The 23,289-nt window shown below is 48.7% G+C and overlaps 7 protein-coding genes across 7 annotated transcripts; 4 read left to right on the top strand and 3 right to left on the bottom strand.

The window, feature by feature from the left end:
• Positions 1 to 2,930: 2,930 nt before the first annotated feature.
• On the bottom strand, positions 2,931 to 4,742 carry FPOAC1_001689 (uncharacterized protein; the record flags this gene model as incomplete). The annotated part of the gene is made up of 3 exons (XM_044846285.1): positions 2,931 to 3,046; positions 3,102 to 4,460; positions 4,562 to 4,742. The coding sequence occupies 3 exons, from the start codon at positions 4,740 to 4,742 to the stop codon at positions 2,931 to 2,933; spliced, it is 1,656 nt and encodes a 551-aa protein (XP_044712201.1).
• Positions 4,743 to 5,364: 622 nt separating this feature from the next.
• Positions 5,365 to 6,694, top strand: FPOAC1_001688 (uncharacterized protein; the record flags this gene model as incomplete). The annotated part of the gene is made up of 3 exons (XM_044846284.1): positions 5,365 to 6,000; positions 6,050 to 6,246; positions 6,295 to 6,694. The coding sequence occupies 3 exons, from the start codon at positions 5,365 to 5,367 to the stop codon at positions 6,692 to 6,694; spliced, it is 1,233 nt and encodes a 410-aa protein (XP_044712200.1).
• A 648-nt stretch (positions 6,695 to 7,342) lies between these two features.
• FPOAC1_001687 (uncharacterized protein) lies at positions 7,343 to 10,504 on the top strand (the record flags this gene model as incomplete). The annotated part of the gene is made up of 2 exons (XM_044846283.1): positions 7,343 to 7,676; positions 7,728 to 10,504. 2 exons carry the CDS (start codon positions 7,343 to 7,345, stop codon positions 10,502 to 10,504), a joined length of 3,111 nt encoding a protein of 1,036 aa, XP_044712199.1.
• Positions 10,505 to 11,451: 947 nt separating this feature from the next.
• Positions 11,452 to 12,600, top strand: ATG27 (type II membrane protein; the record flags this gene model as incomplete). Its single annotated transcript, XM_044846282.1, has 3 exons — positions 11,452 to 11,713; positions 11,766 to 12,354; positions 12,405 to 12,600. The coding sequence occupies 3 exons, from the start codon at positions 11,452 to 11,454 to the stop codon at positions 12,598 to 12,600; spliced, it is 1,047 nt and encodes a 348-aa protein (XP_044712198.1).
• A 756-nt stretch (positions 12,601 to 13,356) lies between these two features.
• Positions 13,357 to 14,763, top strand: ARG8 (acetylornithine aminotransferase; the record flags this gene model as incomplete). Its single annotated transcript, XM_044846281.1, has 2 exons — positions 13,357 to 13,674; positions 13,738 to 14,763. 2 exons carry the CDS (start codon positions 13,357 to 13,359, stop codon positions 14,761 to 14,763), a joined length of 1,344 nt encoding a protein of 447 aa, XP_044712197.1.
• A 365-nt stretch (positions 14,764 to 15,128) lies between these two features.
• FPOAC1_001684 (uncharacterized protein) lies at positions 15,129 to 17,172 on the bottom strand (the record flags this gene model as incomplete). Its single annotated transcript, XM_044846280.1, has 4 exons — positions 15,129 to 15,182; positions 15,235 to 16,461; positions 16,676 to 16,703; positions 16,769 to 17,172. 4 exons carry the CDS (start codon positions 17,170 to 17,172, stop codon positions 15,129 to 15,131), a joined length of 1,713 nt encoding a protein of 570 aa, XP_044712196.1.
• Positions 17,173 to 19,722: 2,550 nt separating this feature from the next.
• Positions 19,723 to 22,030, bottom strand: FPOAC1_001683 (uncharacterized protein; the record flags this gene model as incomplete). The annotated part of the gene is made up of 2 exons (XM_044846279.1): positions 19,723 to 21,886; positions 21,939 to 22,030. 2 exons carry the CDS (start codon positions 22,028 to 22,030, stop codon positions 19,723 to 19,725), a joined length of 2,256 nt encoding a protein of 751 aa, XP_044712195.1.
• Positions 22,031 to 23,289: the final 1,259 nt, after the last annotated feature.

Here is a 23,289-nt window from a genome sequence, read left to right as displayed (position 1 = left end):
ATGCTGATGACTTGGTGACATTTCATGGGAACCGCTACTTGTGGCTCCCACCGTGGCTTTTTTTTGTTTTGTTCAGGCGCAGCCAACTATGACAGACAAGACTGCGACAAGTTAATACAACTGGTGTCTGCATGGCGGCCCAGCATTTCACTTGCCTGGGCTGAGATATGATACACGAATGGATAACTTACTGTTCGTTAGTTCGTGTTGCCGCGGGAAGGCGATCGGCTTTAGCAGTGGACTCCTTAGCTCGTTTCCTCACCATCACAAGAGCCCTGAGAGTCATCCGGGGTCTACGACTTCTGGCCAGGGCTCTTTTAAGACTCTCAGGGCTGAGGTACAGTTAGTTCCCGCCGAAATCATTCGGTCCAATGATGTTCACCTGTTCAGGCAAGTATCTTAGCCTCTTATGGTCTGACATATCCTCACGCCGAGGGCTAGGGAGGTTATTCAAGTCCATTCAAGTGTTAGACGGCTCCGCGATTACCTGGGTTCCATTTTTGCAGCCCGCCTACCTCGGTCGCGATTCCATTCCAATCTATACCGACCGATGCCGGCTCTTTCTTTTGATGTAATTGGGGTGGCTTTGGATCGCCGATGTGCTCCTCCTTGGAGATTGAAATGACATCTGGCAGTTTTGGTGCTCCCCAAAGATCGGGGTTACACTGCAGCCGCTGTTACATCCGCTGTGAATCTCCCGCCCAAGAAGATGGGACCCGACTGGGGATAGTCAGGGGTCCGAAGCATTCCCTGCTCCAATCTGCGCCTAGATACGTGATTAAGGCTTGTGTTGGCTTGATTGTGTGCTTGTTCGATGCAGCAGCCATCCGAAACCTGGGCTGTACGTCATCTGCCTCTTGTAGGTACTATCTTTCTTTCCGCTGCATTTTCACGGAACTCGACCGTTGACGGCAGACAGTTGGGCCCTTTCCCCATTGGGGTGATACCCTTCAAGGCCGTCGAGATTGCTCTATCGATTCTCATGGGCTTTTACTTCGTAGACGCTTAAACCACGATGACATTCGCGTTTCAATAGCATCGGAATGTTGGCTCAAATTGACCGTTTGACCGTTGTTAGTAGTGGCATTAATTGACATACATCGGATCCGGCAGCTAAAATGGCTGGTGTAAACTGTAAAGAAGGCCCTGGCGATCTGTCCACTACTAAGGAAACAGCCCTGGACTAAAAAAGCGAGAGGGCTGTTTTTCTTTGCCAAATTAGTCTCGACATCCCTATTTAGAGTTTAGAAGAGTCAGATCCCATTGACACGTTGCGCCATCATGGAGCCTCAGCTTGAGCGTGCAATTGGAAAGCATTTAGTTCAAATAATTCTTCATGTACGCGATCGCCGATCTTGAAACTTTTTTTTTTATTTTGTACTTTTGCAAGCACGAGTTTTCTGGTATTTGACGAATACAAGTACAGGGTAAGCACATAACCAAGGTTTGTCTTTGCAATGAATCACGACCCTAAGCAGGCGATTTTCAACGGGACAATTAAAGTTCAAGTTTCTTGAATAGACTTACAGAGTTACAGGGCATGGTTGAGGAATATTCTAGTACAATATTGTCTGTCATGGTCACGGAAAGGTATCAGCGCCTCTTCTTCAACCATACGCCAGAGCCTCTAGTCACCAAGTACGTCTTCCATCTGACCCGGCATTTCCACCTGAGCCAATATTACAATTCCGTGGTCTAGAACGAGAAGATACGGTCAGAAATGCTCAAAACGATGTGCTGGTTGGTATGAACCAACTAGCCACCCGTGACACGGGCCGTTCAGCAACGGGCCTCTAACTCTGGAAGTAGTTTTTGGTTGTCTATGCACAATAACAGCACAGAGAAACAGTTAGTACCATACTATTTCCCTCTTATATTGGCAGAAATCCCTCTCCGCTGTTATGTCACCTGAAGTTCTACCCTACAAGAGTCTAAGTCCTTCTTTGTGTCTGCCAGCTCAACAATAAAAGCAGAATAAGCCTGGAGCCATGAAGATAGGTAGTTACGTTTATCCTGCAGTGACTTCCAAAGTGGCGTAAGGGACTACAACCCAAGTGCCGAAAAATTGTCACTGTGAGAATATGGCACTTTTGTCAATGAACTTGCTATTTGCGCATCTTGCGGCCACGGAGCAAAATCCATATAGAACTCTCCAAGACTAAGAAAGCCGCTATTTCATCAGAGCGCAAATACTTACTATTGAAACACCCTGTATGGTCTGATCACAGCCGCAGTGCATTAGTTCAGTTCAGTAACGCCCTCGTCAAGTATGCCGTTGAATATCAATGTCCAGGAGGGGGTCGGCGATGAAGAATTCTTCATCTTGGGTAACAGGCCCGGGTAAAGAATCAACCGTGCACTTTAGAGTCACAGCGCATTATTGTTCGATAGCAAAAGTAAGGGAGGTTGACTGGATGGATACCAGATGCTAACGTTGGATAGTCGCAACGGATTTTGGCCCGTAGCTGTTACATCGCGGGTCTCGCTTATGACAATTTGATTCGACCATACCGTATCTGTTACTGATGCGCGGTCTGACAGACGCAGTGCAGGTCCTGTTGGTTGACCCTTGCAATGCTGAGTGAACGATGCATCATGTCTTTGAATCGAATGATCAAGAGAGCTGATCTCAAGAATACTAAGCTTTGATCGAAGCAAAGTAGGCAATGTTCAGTCTTTTCGGTTGCGTATCCCTCTTGGCAGTGGTAATTCCTACTTATCATTTTTTCTGACTCATATTGAATGTTGTATTCGAGTCAGAGTTGCAAGGGTCAGCACAACGTTGTCTGTATGCTTAACAATTCTATGATTTGGAAGTGACGACGAAGACCATGACAATGTCCAAGCGGACGGCAGGGCAAGTTGTCTTTAACAGAAGTACCGTATTGTCAACTCTATTGTATCGCACCCCATTTTTGTTTAGGTTACATCTAGTCCATCACTGCCTGTTCAGCGTCATCTTCCATATCCTGGAGCACCTCGTCCATCTCGGCTTCTGTGGCCTCGAGCCCCTCAGAGCTCATGAGTTTGTTGTCTTTGTCCTCAGCTGTGCAGGGATTGTTGATTAGCGGATGGAAAGGCATGGTGATTAGGAAACTTACTTCGAGCCTCAACAAGTAGATTCTCTTGGACTTCACAGTCTGTTAAAACAGATCCATCTCCAATAACGGCTCTCTTTCCAATAATGCAACGAGTCAGCTTGCAGGCTTTGCCAACAACTACACCTTCCATCAGTAAACATTGAGAAAGCTTGGCACCCTCATTGATCTGCGAGCCGGCGCCGATCACAGTCTCTTTGATAGACGTTTTCTCCTCAACAGTCACGTTTTCGGCAATGAGACTGTCCTTCTGGGTGATGGTCGTGCGAGGTTTTACACCTTCGGGGTAGGCGATCTTCCTTGCGTGAACGTAAGGCGAACTGGCTTCTCCGCCAGTCTCCTCGAGTGACGGGAGCTTGGCCAGTTGAAGCGAGATGGCGAGCAACAGTTGTGCAGTATCGACACGCCGAATCAAGGGTGCGGAACCCCCACCGGGATGGACGTAAGCAACGATCGGTGGCACTTCAAACGAGTTCGACTTGTCGTCCACTGTAATCTTGGGTGTCTTTCCACCGGTGCTCTCGTCGCTGGAAACTGGGTTCCCTAAGCTGGGTTTGTTGTCTGGGCTGGGATCTCTGGGAGACGATGAACCTTCGTCCTCTTCTGACTCCTCGACCCGACCTTGGCTGCAGGCACTTTCCAGATTGAGCTTCTCGGCAAGACCTGACTGCCAGCCAGCCTTTGCCCACCATCCAATAACGTCTTCTCCGATGCTCTCCATTCGCTCGTTGTCCTTGACGAAATCGAGAACCCACCGAGGGAAGATGTAGATGTGAGCATCTCGATGTGTCGTAAACATTCGCACGCGAGTATGGTTACGCAACAAGCCGTGACGGACAGGAAGTGAGTTTCTTTCTCCAGTTAGATCTCTCAAAGAGTCAGTTGGCATAGAGTAAACAAGCTTGGACAGGTTTGAGAAGAGTGACCCCCTGGGTGGGGTAACAGGAGTTGTGGGCAATGGAGTTGTTGCAATAAAGTCTGTCTCCTCCTTTTTGACTGGCGCAACCGCCTTTGTGTCATACCAGACACCAAGAGCACCGCTGTGAACTGATCGATGGCCGTTGGAAAGTCTAGATGTTCCCAACATGTCTGTCAGGCTGGCTGACTTGACCATCCATGACTGAAGAAGCTTCTCTCCTCCGAGCTCACAAACCAAGTCACAAGGCAGAACCACAAAATCACCAGTGATAATCGACCTGACCTCGGGTAGTCGGAGGATCTCGGCGGTGCCTGTGTTTTGATCCAAGTCTGCCGGTGAGAGGATGTCAGGTCGTGGCAGAGGCAGAGCAGTAAGGTGAGGGTTAGTGTTAAGAGCTGTTGAGATAGCAGCAGAAGCTGTGGGTGGACAGATAAGATTTATATCTGAAAGTTGTCAGCTCCAAGCTTTCAGCCAGTTGGGGGTGAACGAAGGCGCTTGTAGCCATGCGGATTTCGGATGAGTCAATCACCACAATCCGACTTACCTGTGATGCCAGTTCTATAGCAAAAGTCAAGCGCATACCAGACCATAGGTCGGTTGGCAATAGGAAGAAGGGCCTTTGGACTCTCATCGGGGTTGGAGGTGAAGGTCGGGAACGATGAGCCAGGTCCGCAAAGGATCAGGGCTTGAAGCCCAGTTGAAGGCATCGAAACAGCGTGGGGCATTTCGCCAGGGTAATCTCTGCTGGTGACGATCAAGCTGGCAGCTTGGGCTAAATTTCTGGGATCTTACAGACCAGTATCGTGGATTTTGTGTGCGACTCTGTCTGATTATTCAAACGTAAGTTGTTTGCAGTCAATATGAAGTGAAGGCAGTGAAGAGTCACTCAATCATCGCCAAGACATCAAAAATGTACGTACGTGGGGTGGTGGTGTCCCGCATGTGGCTCGTGATTTTCGCACTGCCACAGACTTCCGCCTGCTTCACGTGGACGGTTTCTTCCGACCTCGGTATGGACGGATTAATTGGATAGTCCCCCGCAATTCAGCCCCTGGAAGCTGAGCTCATTGTCGGCCCTCGGGCGGGTTACCTGCTGACCTGTTGTTGCTGGGGTAGATGGCCTCAGCTTGCAGCTCGCTCCACTGTGTTATTGACCCTGATTACACCAACCACCGCGTATCTTGAAGAATCGCCTCGAGGGTCGCTACATTAAACGGTGCATCCTGACGCAATTGCTTTGAAACGACGCACTATTGAAGATTTGTTTGTTCATATAAAACGGCCCCTTGCGCCTACTGCCATTGGCACTACTCCCTCCAGCTAGCAATGCGACAGCGCGCTGCTTAAATGTCGCCCGACCATGGATCGTCGCGCTCGCGACGAGGAGTTTGGAGCCACTGGGTGCCTCTCGCAGTTACACTTACTGTCGCAACTGTAGGTGTGGCTGCTTGGGTATGGAGTCAACGAAAGGACGCCGACGAAGAAGACGACAATGGCCTTGATTACAGTGACCATGCCCGTGGAGGTAACAATCAACCATATGGCTCCCGCGATGTCGGCTCGCGCGACATTCAAGGACCGGAGAAGCCACCACGACCTGATGGTCAAAGCCACGGAATTGCGCATGCGAATGAAGAAGAAACCGGCGGAGGCTGGGGTTCGCGTGTGACTGGTGCTCTGCGACGAACACCGAGCCCGCAGCAGTTCTTCGACTCGACAGGTAAGACTGTGGCGGCTGGTGTCGCAGCTGCAAGCGCAGCTATGGGCAAGGCTTTAGCCTCCATTCGCGAGGAGGACAAGAGCCCCTTTGACGATACCAACCCCTGGCAAGAGGAAGAAGAAGAAGCTAAGAATGAACGAGCGCCCGCCGATACGTCGTCCCAACACATCGGCGGCAGTAGGCGACGCAAGACGGTTGCGATTGTGGTGTCTGCCGAGACAGGCGCCGTGCCTGAAGAGGAGGATCCTTTCCATGAGCACGCTGTAAGTTGACATGGCGATTATTCGAGTTTCTTTCTCTAACGTGCATCAGTCTATCCTCTCCCACATCCCTCGACACATCGATCACTCCAAGGTCAAGCTATTCGTTCTGATCTACGCCCCTGGTTTGAAGGAATCCGCTTTGGATACTGCTAATAGTAACCTTCCGCCACCTTCGCTAAGCTCTTCATTTTCTAACATTGGACACGATCAAGTTCAAACGCCTGCTGAAGAGTCAAAGAACCAGCTGTATGCTTTTCGTGCTTTGGAGCCACACTATATGCTGACAAGTTGTAGTGAATCCGCAAGCCCTGCTTTCAACTCGATCTATTCGCAGGCATTGGGTTTGGTTGAGAAGGAAACCATGGTTCTCCCTTTCACGACTTCAAACGGCCATGTCCACATCCTGCGACACCTTCAACCAGAAGTGATCTATCTTCAAAAAGCCCTTTCTGGTCAGGATGGCAGCATCATCACGACTCTTCAGACCTGGCTTCGACATGACGTCATTTTGGTTGTTGGTGCAGATGGTGGTTCTGGAGGTTTGGCAGATAGTGAATCTGAGGCTGAGCGATCTAGCAATAGTAAAGAGTGGTGGCAGCGATCCGAACGAGTCGGAAGGGGACGTGGAGTTGTGGTTGTTGATAGTATGAGGCTAAACGACGATTGGGCGCGTCGAGTTCAAGGACGTGAGTGAGGCAAACGCGTCTTGCGACATAGCACGAGATACCATGAACCTATCGATATGTATTTAAGTTTCGGTATATGTCTGAATTTTTACACAGACGAGCACGCGTTTTTACTTTCTAAATTAAGATTTATTCAATTAAGCACTTTGTTTTTCTGGGAGGTATTTATACTCGCCAAATATCCATTCTTTGTAAACATTCTTGCACTGGTTTCAAACTTCTTGCACGTGACCTGATCTCCTTCCGTAATCCCAACATCACCCCAAGGAAACCCACCCGTGATACGGCGACCAGGTGTTCAACATCATCGAATGATATCCAACTTTCAATACAACGCAACGAATTTCTCAGGAGTATAGTGTTCCTCATGTTAATACTTACTGTCTTTTTACATCCCACCCGTCATATTTGACTTGCGCTTCTTTGAAAGACTCGCGTTCCTCTCCCGCGATCCGACAGCCGACTCCACATCACTCAGACGACATACAACGAACCCGTATCATTCGAAATCTATCCCGAACCCGGCATTGTGCCGTTACGATTGGAACATCAATGTTTTCGCATTGAGTAACCATCAAAACAGCATCGAACCGATAGGTACGGGTGGGATATCGTCATAATCGCCAGGCCCCGCGGCGCAGCGCGACTTCGTCACGATGGCGCCTGTTGGACCCGTCGTTCAGCAAAATGTCGCCCACAAAGTGAAGCGACCCATACCTCCTGGAATTCAGACGAACGGCGCGATGACACCTTCAAAATCATCTCCATCACCATCAATGTCCGCCAAGAAGCCGCCGCCGAGTGCGAAGCAGCCACCGCACTCGGCCAGCGACAGGGCGATCACTGCATCATCCGTCCGACCTGTCAACCGAGCCCGACGAGAAACAGCATCGCAACTGCAAGGCCGACACTCTAGGAACAGTGCTGGTTTGCGGTCGGCGTCCATGGTGGCGGATCAAATAGCCCACGACGCACAACCCCGACCATATGGTACGTTTATGTTAGGCATTGCTTGTCGCTTGCGCGCTAACGATTGTGAAGTGGTCACAGACTCATATATCTTGAATAAGTTCGCCGGCCAACCTCCTTCCCTAATCATCCATTTACATCCCACGCATTTTCGATTCGATAACCAGGATGGCATGTTCTCATACAAATCGCCTATGAAACTATTCATCGAGCATATCAGGGCCCGGACTGTCCCGCATGACCTTCTCCCATACTTTAATGAAGCTGGTGTGTTGTTTTATGATGGGTGCCTCATAGTTCAAATCCACGATCATAAATCTCTTGCCCAAGCCAAGGATGTTGCCAAACCAAAATCAGCAAAGGGATCTGCGATGCTATCATCCATCCATAACTACAATCAATGGCTTACACCGTCCCCTAATGTTCCTTTTCCTCAGGAAAACTTGTCCACCACAGACGGGAAGGCAAAGGCGGGCAGCACGGCAGAGAAGGAAAACTCTCCTATGCCGCCACCCGAGGACCAAAAAGAAAAGTCTAAAAAGCCTGCTGTCTACACTGTGGTTCTTCATCAAACACCGGAAAGTTTACAGACGGATTTATTCATAAAAGCGTCTACCCCTCACGGAACGAGTGACGTGTCAGGTCAACCACCTCCAACGCCTATGTCTCTGATTCCACCAACACCAACTGCTACCAGCATGCCACCACCGGCCAAGCGCCAGAAGCGCGAAAAGACAGAACTTGACGGTAGTAATATACACGAGGCAGAGGGTCAGATTCTGTTGGCCACAAACGCGCCCTTGACACTTGAGCCCACAAGGACAATAGAGGAGAACATCATTCTGCTTGAAGCAATGAGTCATCCCAAACACTCACATGCTCCTCCACAGCCAAAGACAAGGAAGCGAACTCGTGCTGAGCTGGCCGCATACGAAGCTCAGGCCGCAGGTGCAGAACGATTTATGCTTGTTGCGGACCCGCGTGCAGCATCCAGTGCGAATGGGGCCCAGAACGGTGGCACAGCGGACGTGGACGCTTCAACTGGTGCATCCACATTTGAGCCCAGATTTGAGCGCTTCAAGGTTCTCGACGAGATCAAAGCGAAACACAACGAAAAGAAGGAGCAAGAGAAGGCCAAGCAGCAAGAGGCGGATCGGAAGCTGCAGCAACAGAGAGCGCAGCAGAATGAGGCTGTTCAGAACGCCCAGAACGCTCAGAAGCAAGCCCAGGAGGATCGAAATCGTCGCGAGGCTGCAGCGAGAGAGGCCTCGATGCGACAAGCTGAACAGCAACGACAGGCCCAAGCACAAGCACAAGCACAGGCCCAAGCACAACAAGCTCGTGCGCAAGCCGCAAGCCAGACAACTCAGGCCAATCAAAATGGTCAGCGGCTCAACGGGAATCAACAACAGCACGCCCATCCTCAGAACAATGCCATCACAAATGCAGTCAATACTGCAAGTGTGGGAACGCCTCAGATGGCCAACAACATGCCCTCGCAAGTTCAGCCTCGCTTTCAGGCTCAGATCTCACAACCGCCAGCGTCTTCCCCAGTGGCTCGACAGGGCACCCCTCAGCACATGTCATCTCCAATGGTGGGAAGCGTTCCCATGCAGCAGACCAACTCTGGCATGGCGAACAGCCCCCCACGACCGTCTTCTGTTGTTCAGAACCCAGCCGCTATGTCCGTTCCTATGGCGCATAACATGTCTTCAAGGGGCAGCCAGCAGAGCCACCCCTCTGGTACCCCTAGAATGCCTCATTCAACGCCTAACATGACCCAAGGCACGCCTATCAACAGGTCTGCTATGATAGCTACTCCCCGCATGACGCAGGTCAGCCCCCCACCAGCTATGATGGCCCAGAACTCGCAGCCAGGCCAAGGCATCATGATGAATAACCAGGGCATGAACCAGCAAAATCCACAATTTGCTCAGCAGCTGGCGCAGCAACGTGCCCTGCAGCAGCAGCAGCAACAACAGCAGCAGTTGGCGGCAATGCAAAATAGCATCAGCAATGGTAACATGTCTCAGATGAGCCCACAACAGCAGCAACAAATGATGCAGCTCATGCAGAGGCAGCTCATTGCTCAGCAGCAGCAACAGCAGCAGCAAGGTAATATGATGAGCCCTCAGCAGCAACAGCAGCAACAGCAGATTGCCGCACAGTATGCTCAGCAAATGCAGAACATGTCGGGCAACCAGATGCGGCAATTCCCGCCGCAAATGCAAGCACAGTTGCAACAAATGATGCGTATGAACCAGATGAATGGCCAGGTGGGCAACAGTCCAATGCAACGTCAAGTCAGCGAGCAGATGATGAATGGAAACAACATCAACATGCAAGCTTTCCAAGCAATGCAACAGGCTCAGCAACAACAAGCCCAGCAGCAACAGCAGCAACAGCAGCAGCAGCAGCAGCAGCAGCAACAGAACCAACACCAAATGGGACAAATGGGACAATCTATTCAGGCCCAAATTCAGCAGCAGGCCAGAATAGCGTATCAAAGGATGATGAGTCAGGCGGTCATTAAGCATGGGTCTCCTGACAAATTTCCGCCCGATCTGTTGCAGAAAATAAAGAGTGCTAGTATGACTCAAGCTACGGGTCTTGTCCAGCAAAACTTTCAGCGTAGGCAGCAGGCCCAACAACAGCAGCAGCAGCAAATGATGATGCATCAACAACAGCATCAACAACAGCATCAGATGCAGCAAATGCAGCAACAGCAGATGCAGCAGCAACAGATGCAACAGCAGCAGATGCAACAACAGATGCAGCAACAACATCTGCAACAACAGCAGCAGATGCAAGGGATGAATGGCATGATGGGTGGCCAAGGGGGGATGTGATGGTCTAAAAGGGACTCCAAAGATGACGGACAGAGTTAATGTTACCGCAAAACAGGGAAGGGACCAGTGACCCTGGAGTTCAGGATGATCTATTATTTTTATTGTTTTTGGTATGGTTTACGAGTTTGGGCAGATATACCCCACGGAAAGCGTTCGAATCGGATCAAGGGTTTTTGTCAAGGCCTTGTAACTGTCTTTAAGGTTGCCCATGCTACCGGACATGACATGTAATAGATACAGCGGTAAAGAAGTCAGGCCGTCTGTGATGGCACGGGCATACACTAGGAGCAATTGGATTATTGAAGAATTCATTCGAGATCATCTTCTGCGATACAGACAAGTTTCAAAGTCAGCGTAAAGGAACGAATTTGACTGTGAACAAAAAAGAAGTATTCTATTTCAGTCGTCTATTGAGAACGGGTAATAGAACACAAGTTAACTTTTTAGGTTGTTGAATGTATAGAAATAGACAACTCCACCTGCATGAATCTGTCTATTCGCCTTTCGTCTCGTATGCTTCATGCACTCACTTGATAGATTAGTACTAATCCTCCTAGCTTAATCTTAGTACTAAGATAGCAGATCAGCACTGTGCCTACCTAGGTACCTCACGGTTGGGTGGCTCGAGAGCTGTCACGTGCACGCAGCTTGCGACGCGGAATGACACAACCGCCAAGACTGAAGGAGCTCTTGGTTTACCTCATCCAATCGTTGACCTTCTCAATAAATCCGCGATACAGCAGCTCAAGGCAACGTGACCATTTCATCACGCATTTTCTATCACAAGGCATACAGGAGAATCTACCTGGTCGAGTCTTTTCTTTCGTTCAAGCATCGCAACGGCTTCCCAGCATCTCCTATTCTCGAATCCGCAATCCCATCCTCCCGGTATCATCGCTTAACGTCTATCCCTATCTCGGCTTCCCTGTTCTTCCCACGCCTTCTCAATGTATCGGCCGGATCTACTGGCAGTTTTACTGCCTCTCCTGGCTGTGCCAGCTATCGCTGCAGAAACCCTTGACTGTGCAAAGATTCGTGCTGATGGACACACATTCGATCTTTCTAAGCTTGGTGGACCGCATTCAGTTGTGACGACGCGGTACAAGCCCAACCCAGCGGGGCATTATAACACAACTTATACATTAGATATTTGCAAGCCATTGAAAAAAAGCGGAGGAAGCAAGTCGGAATGCCCAAACGGCACTCGAGGTATGTCTAGGGTTTACTAAGATCATGTAAAGCTTCAACTGACCAGCTTTAGTTTGCGCCATCACACATCTTCTCAAGTCTGACGGTGACAAGAAAGAAGAGGACGAGGTCACGGACATCGTCGCGATTGCAGGAAACCTCGAGAATGCTGGTGGATCTCGATTCGAATGGACCCCTACGAGACTTAGCACGGCCGAGTCGGACTCGGACAAGAAGAAGGAGGGTTTACGACTTGTTCTCACGGGAGGCAAGGATCCTTTATCAGGCCCTTCAAAGGAGAAGACCGATCAAAAGGCCATCGTTGAATTTCTTTGCGACCCTGACAAGGAAGGAACAGAAGGCGAGTGGGTTTCCGAAGAAAAGTACGAGAAACGAGCCGATGAGAAGAAGGACGACGATAAGAAAGAAGATGGCGGTGACAAGGACGAGGGCGAATCTACTCTCGAGCATCAGCTCAAGCATGAAAATGCTTCCCTTATCTGGGATGGTTTTGAAAATGAGAAGGACGCCAGAATTCTGCGCTTGACATGGCATACCAAATATGCTTGTGAAAAGCGAGAGGAGAGCGGTGGCGGTGGCAGCGACGATAACGGAGGTAACTCCAGCTCCCACTGGGGATTCTTCACCTGGTTTGTCCTCATGTGAGTATACCCAGCCTTTGACTTTTGCAACATTTTTCTAACATATCTAGCGCTTTCTTACTCATCGCTGGTTACCTCATCTTCTCGTCCTGGATCAACTTCACCCGCTACGGCGCTAGAGGTTGGGATCTTCTCCCTCACAGTGACACCATTCGCGACATTCCTTACCTACTCAAGGACTTTATTCGCCGGATCCTAAACACTGTGCAAGGAACGGGCAGCCGAGGCGGATACAGTGCTGTTTAAAACGGCCTGAGAAGTGTATATCGTTTTCTGTTGGTTCGAAGTCAATTCTGAGCCTTTCTAGGTTTGATTGTGCGCAAGGGGCTATGGCAGCGCTCATGCTAGCAGTTCATTTTGACTGGCTTGTATACATAGGTTGGGACTATCAGGCTCTTGGTCTCTTATCATGCAATCGGGTGTTTAGAGTAAGTCGCGAATACGCAGTACTATGGAGTCAGCGTTGGGGTTATTAATACAATTTTGTTGTGCTGCGTTCTTACTAGGAATCGAATGGTGTCTTTGATGGTCACAAGTTGGAATAAATTGGCTTCTGGATGAGTACCTACAATGTGAGTCAGAGTCAGAGTCAGTAGAACTAACTGATCAGTGAGAGGTTGCAATGGAAGCGTAGTGCAATAACTGTCCAGATCAGGGCGCACCTTAGAAGACCTGAAAATCACTTACTTACAGGGGTGAGGAACACTACAGACAGCATGAATGATTCCATACCCTGAGTCAAAAAAGTCTCCATAATCAAGACCCTTCCTTGTCATGGCAGCTCGAGTGGCTCCCAATCGTGAGTAACTTGCCCAAATAGAGTTAAGTAGCGTCACAAATTGACCTGCGATAGCGGAGGCGATTGATAAGATAAAGCCACAAATATTCTCTCGTAGAACCCCTCCAGATCAACACAACAATTCTGCAATTCTCGCATTTTCCTCTCTGTTTTTCCTTTTTTTTCTGCTTGTAATTCATAAAATCGGAAAATACGTAATAACAATGGCTATGCGACTCCCCCTCCGAGCTCGATTGGCCAGCTCCTGTGCGGCCGTCGCCCGTCCTCGTATCGTTCGTCGAGGCCTTGCTTCGCTGCCAAATGCCGACGTCGCGTCCGATTCCAAGAGCGCTGCCATGGTGGGCGAGCATGCGCCTTATATGGTTGCCACATATGCTCGTCCCCCGCCTGTATTTATCAAGGGAAAGGGCTCATGGCTTTGGGATGCGGAGGATCGCAAGTTTCTTGATTTTACTGCCGGCATCGCTGTCAATGGTCTTGGCCACTGCGATCCCGAGTTTACTCGCATCATGACCGAGCAGGTAAGTCATTCATTGCGCTTGAAATATAGTTGGGCCTTTTCTAATGCAATTTGCTATTTATAGGCTCAAACCCTCGTTCACGCTTCCAACCTCTACTACAACCCATGGACCGGCGCTCTATCGAAGCTCCTCGTCGAAAAGACCCTTGAGTCTGGCGCCATGCACAACGTCGCCTCAGTGTTTGTGTGCAACTCCGGATCCGAAGCCAACGAAGCCGCCATCAAGTTCGCCCGAAAAGCCGGTAAGATTGTCGACCCTTCAGGCGAGAAAGTCGAGATTGTCTCCTTCAACAATGGCTTCCACGGCCGAACAATGGGCAGTTTGTCCGCGACCCCGAACCCCAAGTACCAGAAGCCCTTCTCTCCCATGGTCCCTGGCTTCAAGACTGGCGATTACAACGACATTTCGGGTATCGATGCGCTGGTCACTGAGAAGACGTGCGGTGTTATCGTGGAGCCTATCCAGGGTGAGGGTGGTGTTACACCTGCGAAGGAGGAGTTCCTCGTTGCGCTCGCTAAGCGATGTCGCGATGTTGGTGCTGTTCTCATCTACGACGAGATTCAGTGCGGTCTCGGTCGTACAGGCACATTCTGGGCTCACGGCAACTTGCCCAAGGAGGCTCACCCCGATATCCTCACAACAGCCAAGGCTCTCGGCAACGGATTCCCCATCGGTGCTGTTCTGGTGACACAGGATGTCGCTGATAAGATGAAGGTTGGTGACCACGGCACCACCTTTGGCGGAAACCCTCTAGCCTGCCGACTTGCACACTACATCGTTGGCCGCCTTGCCGACAAGCAGCTCCAAGCTGATGTCAAGGCCAAGTCAGAAATTTTCAAGAAGCGCTTCGCCAAGCTACAGAACCAATATCCCGATCTCGTCAAGGAGGTCCGTGGTCGAGGTTTGATTCTCGGTCTCCAATTGTCTGAGGATCCTTCGCCTATCATCAAGGCTGCTCGTGAGCGTGGTCTGCTCATCATTACCGCCGGTACCAACACATTGCGATTTGTGCCTAGTCTGACTGTGACGGATGAGGAGATTAACCAGGGACTGGATATCGTGGAGGCTGCTATTGCTGCTACTCGATAAGAGAGTGTGTACTTACTATTCGGGCTATGTGGTGTTTATTATTTAAGGGTTAAAAGTAGAATTTTGACGAGAGCGAAGCTAGATAAAGGCTAGATACCATGCATATACTGATTTACATTTCACGCCGTATTCTACATGTCCTGGAAGGTGCTGCATACTCTACTAGGAAATAAGAAGATGAAATCTAGTTGAGTTAGAATGGCGATTCAAAGTTTCAGTCCTTCTGACCTGCAATGGAAATATGGGAGCTTCGCTAATATGGTCTTATTCAAAATCGATGCACAGTTCATCCATACACATAGTACGCCTCATCACAACGCTCAACGCCAAATCCTTCACAAATAACCCATACTTTCTATGCCACCCTAGCAAATAGCGTGTGTCTTGCCATGCTTGCCCTGGAGAGAATGTTGCTCGTCCTAAAAATCGTTAGTCGTGGAATTTTAGGTGGTGTATCGGTTGATAACTTACCTTGTAAACGGGATGAGCGTGCTTCCCACGCCCCATGGCAACAATATGGTTCTTGATGTACTCTTCACGCTTCTTGATCGAATCCTGATCTGTCTCCTTAAGAAGACCATGGCATAGCTTGACATCACAGATAAGCTGGTCACATCGACTCTTTGTAAAGTCCTCTCGGACAACGACACGCAACATCTTTACGCCAGAGTTGGGAGCCATGGTATAAGCAGGAACAACCCAGCCTCGAGAACGTAGGTGGTGGGCAAGGGCGAACTCGTCGTAGTAACGGTCAGGGTCGCCACCCTCGTCGGTGGTCTTGAAGCGGAAAGCAACGAGGGGGAGACCAGCACCTGAACGTTCTGACATGATGACGAAACCTAGATTCTCTAGGGTTTCTGTCAGGTAGTCTGCTGTTCGGGTGAGGTTACTCATGATGGCGCGGTAACCGTGCTTGCCGAGACGGATGAGCTGGTAGTATTGGCCGATGACTTGTGATGCACCCTTAGAGAAATTGAGGGTAAAGGAGGATTGATCGGCGCCGAGATAGTTGATGTTGAAAACAAGTTCCTGGGGAAGATACTCGGGGGATCGCCAGATGACCCAGCCAACACCAGGATAGACGAGACCGTACTTGTGACCCGAGACGTTGATAGAGACGACCTTTTCACATCGGAAATCCCACTCTAGGTCAGGAACCACAAAAGGAGCCACGAAGCCTCCACTAGCAGCATCGACGTGAATTGGGATATCAAGATCGCGCTCAACGAGGAGATCATTGATAGCCTTGATATCCTCGTACTCGCCGGTATAGGTTGTTCCGAGAATGGCACACATACCAATGGTGTTTTCGTCGCACAGGTCAACGGCCTGTTCGGGATCCATAACAAACCGATCAGGCGTGCAGTAAACGAGCTTCTCATCAATCTCAAAGTAACGAGTGGCCTTTTCCCAGCAGACCTGGACGGCAGAAGACATGACAATATTGGGATGCTCAGTGCTCTTGCCCTCTGCCTGTCTGCGGTTCTTCCAGCGCCTCTTCATGGCCAAAACACCGAGCATGATGGCTTCTGAGGAACCGACGGTTGATGTACCGACTGAAGAACCGGGAGGCGCGTGGAAAAGATCACCGATCATGTTAACACATCGGTTCTGGATGTCGGCGGATTGAGGGTATTCTTCATAATCGATAAAGTTTTTGGAGAAGGACTCTGCCATGAGCTTCTCGGCTTCATCTTCCTGTAAGTGGTGGTGTTAGTGAAGCTATTCAGAAGAGTTATGGCGGGGTAGTTTAGTGCTGTAACGTCCTGTCAACATCGCCAAGAAATGGTTCCGTCTCCGCTATGGGGCGGGTGCGAGGATCAGATCTGATGGTGATGGCTTGGCATTGAATGGACTTGACCGGAACCAGAAAAGTCAAGGAATTAGTTGATTTAGTATTTGTTGTACGTACCATGTAGGTTGTGACGAATGAAGCCAAACTGAAAACAGCAATTAGTACGTGATTTCGTCGTAAATAAAGCGTCATGACTGGGAGAAAACATACTTGAGCATGGGATTGTTGTCAAGACTGAGATCATCCTTGATCATGCGATAGGCAATATCGCGGGGCATTTCATTCTCTGGCATGTGATGCCTTGGAAGATCCATGCCCGCAAAGCGAGATCCGTAGACGCTGGTGGTGAACTCATCCTGATAGCTTGCCAGCTTCATCTGAGGCTTCCGCGATGCCCGGGAGCTGGTTGAGCGGACGGATGCGGCATCAGAGTCGTCTCCGCCATGAGCACCACCGACAACAGAGAGATGAGCCATGTCCTCAACAAGCGATGAAGATTTGCCTTTGGAAGGGAAATATCCGTTTGTTATACTTGACTTTATGGGATTGCCGTGGTCGTCAGTTTCGATAATTGGAACAGGCGACGCACTTTCAGATTGCTGAGCGAGACTCATGATGAAGGAGGGGTAATTGAACAAGAGGGATAGCTCTTTTGTATGTAAACAATTGAGACAAGAAAGTTTGATGCGATAGGCCTAATACGGAAAACGGGAGCAGCCGGTTTCGTGTAGCTATGTACTAACTATAGCTTGAATATGGCTTGTCTAGTTGGTTGACTCTTTTGGCAATGACGGTATGTTGCAGATTTGTTCTGCTTAGTACAGAGTAGCAAGAGTTCAGTTGAGGGGTAAAACGGAAAGGTCGGCAATATAAAAAGTTTGGGTGGTAGAAGGACGTGTAATACACAAGGTATGAAGAGATAATGTGATGGATATCAATGATATTTCTTGGAACACAAGAGTAGAGTTGAGTGGTAAATATATGTGTTGATACTAGGAGTGAGACGAGTGAAATAAAACCAGATAGATTTACAAGACGACAGAGGCAGAGACACCGACTTTTTAAAGCATTCTACCAAAAGTACGTGAATAAATAAATGCCTCCAAAATAAGAGCATGGAAATACGGCACGGGGGGTGCATAAGATATCCATCCTGTCTAGGTACTAACCTATCCATTGAGTGAGGCCCCTAAAGCGGTATTACGGTACCTGAATCTTGCTTGTATGAGCTTGGGAACGAAGCACAGCCCAGTTGTTTACATCCGAAAACGTATTGTAAGCGGTACAGAGTCAATGAATACAGACACAAAAAATACCTGACAACTACCTCATCTGTACCAACCAAGTAAACCTCCGTTTACGTCCGCTTTGTCTGTGCTTTTGTCTTTCTCAGCATGACGATGACGATTACGGTGGCTCGCTCCCCTTGTCTTTGGTGATACTACTAGGGAGTGATGAGCGACCTTTCTGTCTCTGTGATAGTATTGGTTCTTTTGTATATCCCTCATATAATTCTACCAAATTATTTACTTTCTTCAGGCTTAGTATGGGCGGCCTCAGGGTTTTGGTCTTAATAAGGAAATGAGTGGTAATATTCGTGTTTCGTTAGAAAGCCCACAACTTTGGGTCTTGCTTGTCCTTTCAAAGGCCATGCCAGGTTGGGGCAGATCAGCTCACCTTGCTTCTCACTTCCCTTCACCTTGCACTTACTTGATTAGGAAACTCTCGGTCAGTTACGTGTCTTGTTTCAGTGACATAAAGCCGCAAGTAAAAAAAGGGATATTTCTTATGAGAACACGCGGTTATTGGGGTTCTGGACCTTGGGCATGGATAAGGTCAAAATTGGGGTCAAATTGGGGGTGAAAAGCACCTGATGTTTTTCTTCTCGCCTCATAAAACATGGTATTATCCAACAAAGGGGTAGAACACGGATAAAAGATGAAGCAATCGTATCGGACCAGAGATGGAATCCTTGTTCTATTGGGGTGCAGCCAACTACCTAACCTGAGTTATGGAATGGGATCCTATTTGCTGATTTTTTTTGTCTGTCTGTCTAACAAACAACGTTGCATGGTTGTGAGAGTATTTCCTAAGTAAAGTCGGTGTGCTTTGATTACTCTAGAACCAGGTGGGCGTCATGCTACGTATTACTGTTTCCCGACATCAATTCTATCACCTTCTTTGAACAAGATCTGCCCTAAGGAATAAATAGTTGTGTTTATTATCAATATGAATTTAGTTGTTTACAGGGCTGAAAGCAATATGTAGTAATGCCGGAAGCCCCGGGCAACATGAGCGGCCCAATCACGGAGGCTGCCGATCGGTAAAACGGGGCTCTCTGATCCACATCCCCGGCCGTCTTTCAGCTATTAATGGTTTTAACAGCCAAATTACAGCGCTGAACAGGAGAATAGCGCTGAGAAACACACTAACTTAGGTACCACCACTCATTACAAGATGGACCATGACACGATGCCATCAAAGGTCAACGACTAAAGGGGTCAACCATGTTACTCTCCTCGTCAGGTACTGTCTTACAGTACCTTGAAGCCTTCCTGTTCCTTCTGAAATAATGACCCGATCCAAGTGGCGTGTCCTGTTCAGCCCAACCAAGGCTCCCCGTATCAAAAAATCATCAAGGGTTATCAATATCCAATCGGCCCAATTCCCGCTTGTTCTCTCATCATGAGTTGCGTGTTTTTACTCACCGAGAAATACTGACGCAAACACGGTCCGTCCGCCCCCTTTTATGCTCTCGATGCCTCCATCATAGCATTGCTCTCGGACACCGTCCGTGAACTACTGCTTCAACGGCGACTTGGGATGGTTGTGCTGGCGAGGCTGTTTTTGAGGCCTTGGTCAGCATAATGGTAGGATGAAGACATCAGCAGAAATAATAAATAAGCAAAAACAATCCTATGTCCCATCTTTCATACATTGGGCATTTTATCAGTTCATAGTACATATGTTGATTCAAGTCGTCAGTTATTCTAAGGGTGTCCTTTGTGTATCTACAGACAGTCATCATATCTTCGTAAGTCCAACTATGCAGAAATATATGCCCTTCCAAGCTCATCCCCTGTATCATTCCTCCATATATCCAATGCATCTCATCGGCAAAAATCACTATGCAGTACAACAAACACCAATGATGCATCCCTCAATCAATCATCATCACCTACCATCCCTGTCAATCCACTTGCAAGACCCTGCATACGTCGGCCAAGCAGATCATCAGAGCTTTTGAGCTTGACAAGACTCTTGTTTCTATTCTTACTTTTGTTCAAACCCACGCTCTTCCGTCGAGATGCGTTCTTCTTATTGCCATTCGCAAGAGGATATCCATTTGTGTACGCTCGCGGTGTCGTGTCTCCGCTCCCACTGCCGTCGTTCACTTCCGACGACACAGAGTCTTGTTTCTGTATAGGCGGCGAGGGTTGGTTCGAACTTCGTCGCTGATTCATCTTTGTCATGCTAATCTCTAGCGGCTTATCTTCTTCTCCGCTGGACTCTGTGCGTTGGTGATGTCGTCCATCACCGTTCACACCGAAACCATTAGTCTGCGATTTTGCAGCTCGGGATTGTCTATCTTTCCGCACGCGCATGACATGTGCGTGTTCAAAAAGCTGATCAAACCATTCAACGCATCGTTCAAAGTGTCTCCAAGCAGGAGGGTATACAGTCGGGAACTGCATAAAGCCATGAGACGTTCCAGGGATCAGCATCACTTCAGCAGCATCACGGTCGTTGAACTCTGCTCCGTTGTTTCCTGCTTGATCCTGTGCGAACGCAGCTTCTTTCGCGCGGCGAAGTCTTCCTGCAAAAATGACTGTGTCATCGACAAGAGGGTCTCGTTCTCCCGTCATGAAGGATGTCTTGGGGAAGTCAACTAGCAAGGCTTCGGGTGCAAGAACAGGGCTTAGTAGATAGTCTTGGCTGAAATCAGGGCGGTTGTGTGCACCGATATACAAGATGATCATTGCTCTCATCATTTCTGGTGTGAGCACTCGATCGTTAAAGTAGGAGATCATTGACGATGTGGCCAGTCTTGTCTTCATCGGTTCAACATGGTGAGATGAATTCTTTCCGTTGGCTTCTGGGGCTTCCTTTGGAAAGCTCAAAGATCGAGGTCCAACGTGCGAGAACTCTGGATGCGGGCTCTTGGGTCCTTGAGAAGCCGCAATTAGAGCCTCTTTTGTCGTCAAGCCTTTCAACTTTCCATTCAACTTCGTGTCGGGTGGTGGCGATCCCTCTTCTTCGTCATCAGAGTGGTGAGGAGTTCCCACCAACTCGTTGTATTGCATACTTTTTCGTCGCATGATTCTGCGATTTGTCTTTCTCATCTTGCGATCTTTGATGAGTGACATTTGTTCGTCAGTCATCCAGTTACCAATGTTCATGTCCAGCGCAGGGTAGAAGCAGATGAGCCCATCCGGAGCTGGCAGGTCTGCCTGTCCTGGTCTTCGGAATTCCGGATGTCTTGTTTCCATAATCATCAAAGTTGCCGCAACTGCAAGATTACCCCCAGCACTATCACCCGTGACGATGACTCGGGGGACTTCCGTTCCTGGTAGTCCAACACATCGACCCTTGGTGTTGATGATAGTCCTGTAAACGTCGAAGCACTCGTTAAGCGCATACGGATATGGGAACTCGGGTGCCTTTTTGTAGTCGAGACTCAGAATAGGTAGTCCTGATTTAGCCGCCCACGAGAATAACTTGTCATCGTTGCAGCGAGGGTCCATAGCAACAAAACCACCACCCGGTATATCCAGAATTATCCTATCATGACGCTCGAGGTCCGACAAAGGTCCATCGTAATACAGCCATGCAAGGACAGGCTCTTTATAATCGCTATCGGAAGGCCTGGGGATCCGAATTTGCCTCGGGGGCCACCGCATAAAACGCGGTCGCATCAGTCCTTGGAAGAAACTCAAATACGGCGAGGTGCCTTTATTCCAGGACACGCGCAGATGCTCGACCGTGATCGTACCTCTGACCTTGCGAACTTTCTCGTCGGCCTTTTCAGCAGCGACGAGGTAGAAGAGCGAAAAGACGATGCTAGCCATGTCGCGCAGCCACTTTGTCTTTATCTTCATAGCTGTCCAGAAGCCAGCGTCCAGCGCGGTCAAAACCCATGTGGCCCGGTAGTAGGTGGCGTCATACATGTTGGCCAAGGGCTCTGGACTGGCGAGACCGACGAGGGTACTGAAGTTGCGAGCGGCGTATAAGTAGATCATGGTTATGACGACGGTTTGCCATGGTGTGAGACGCCTGGAGAAGAGTCTCGAGAAGAACTGAGCGCCAGGAGGACCATGTTTGTGGCCTCTATGGTATGCGTAAGTACATCAAAGAAAAAAGAGGATATGGGAGATCTTACTTGACTAGATAGGCGGACCAAAATGTCAGGACTGCTAGGACTTGAAGCCTTCGAGACTTGACCGAGGGTCGTCCCAAGACGTGATCTATCATGATGACCAGATCAGGTCTGATTGTGTATTATTTGAACAGTTTGAGATAGAAATGTGAATAAAGTTGAGGAACAAACAAAGAGAAACTAGGTAGTTAGGATTCAAGCAAGCACATGGTGTCGTTAGTCTTTTCGGGTAAATTGACAGCCGTTCACATGAAAGAAACACGACTCGAACACCCTCGGAGGTTATGGTATAGGACAGGACAAGGGTTGTGGGATATCGCTAATTGAAACGTTGTAACGGTCTTGGACAGGTAGAAACTCTCACCTAAGCTACTACCTATTAACAAGGCAGACGATCGATACGAATGAAACAAGAGAAAGAGGAAGGAGAAAAGTCAAATTCCAGTATAGACTTCTAACTACTAAGGAGGCAGTGTAGAACACAAAAGTAAGGCTCAATCATTACAAACAAATGATGATCCCAAGCTCAATTCGGACTGACTCGTGACTCGTGACAACTTGGTTCTCGTTAGAATATCGCATCGACATTTCCAAGCTTGTTGACATGTGAAAGTTTCCCCCGGAATCTGGTTAAAAAGAGACACGCGGGGGGGTAATTCTGTGGGGGAGGACATGACGTAGATACGGTGTTCTCGGAAATAGTAACAATTCGACTGTTATTTCTAAAGACAAGGACAATATCTTATGTCAAATTTATGCACGTGAGACAAACAACTTGACATCTTTTCTTCTTCTCACAACACTTCAAGCCTCTGCTTCTTCCACTAAGAAATATCAATCATCTGGAAGAAATGCCCCGAAACTTAGAATCCAAAAGCTAAAAAGGAATGCAAGCTTTGTTCCCATGCGGTTCACATGATTCATGGCTTGTGGCGGCACGTGTACATACATACCTACCCACTAGTACCCAGTAATCAATTGATTGATTGATATGGGTATCCCTCGAAGTCTAATGTGAAATCGACCCAGTAATCAATTAATGCAGCACCCCTGACAAGTCAAACATCACATGCTGCATCTTGGCTGACAGGACAAATTGAATTTGTAGTGATTGGATGTCATAACTTGATGCGGTTCCTTTCGGTTACTCATGGGTTTATGAGTTGTCTCCATCTTTGATCAATATTGTGAATAACAAACAGACAAGACAAAAGACAACACTTCTACAGCCTTTTAAATAGGACAACAGCATGCCTTTCCTTGTACCTCGGTACTTGTCTGGGGCTGTCAAGACTAAAAATAGAGTTGCAATGGATGTCCACTTCTGCACCAAAAAAAGAAGAAGACCGCTGTC

This window comes from Fusarium poae, chromosome 1 (genome assembly GCF_019609905.1).
Source record: "Fusarium poae strain DAOMC 252244 chromosome 1, whole genome shotgun sequence".
NCBI lineage: Eukaryota > Fungi > Ascomycota > Sordariomycetes > Hypocreales > Nectriaceae > Fusarium > Fusarium poae.
This window is presented reverse-complemented; position numbering and strand designations above follow the sequence as displayed.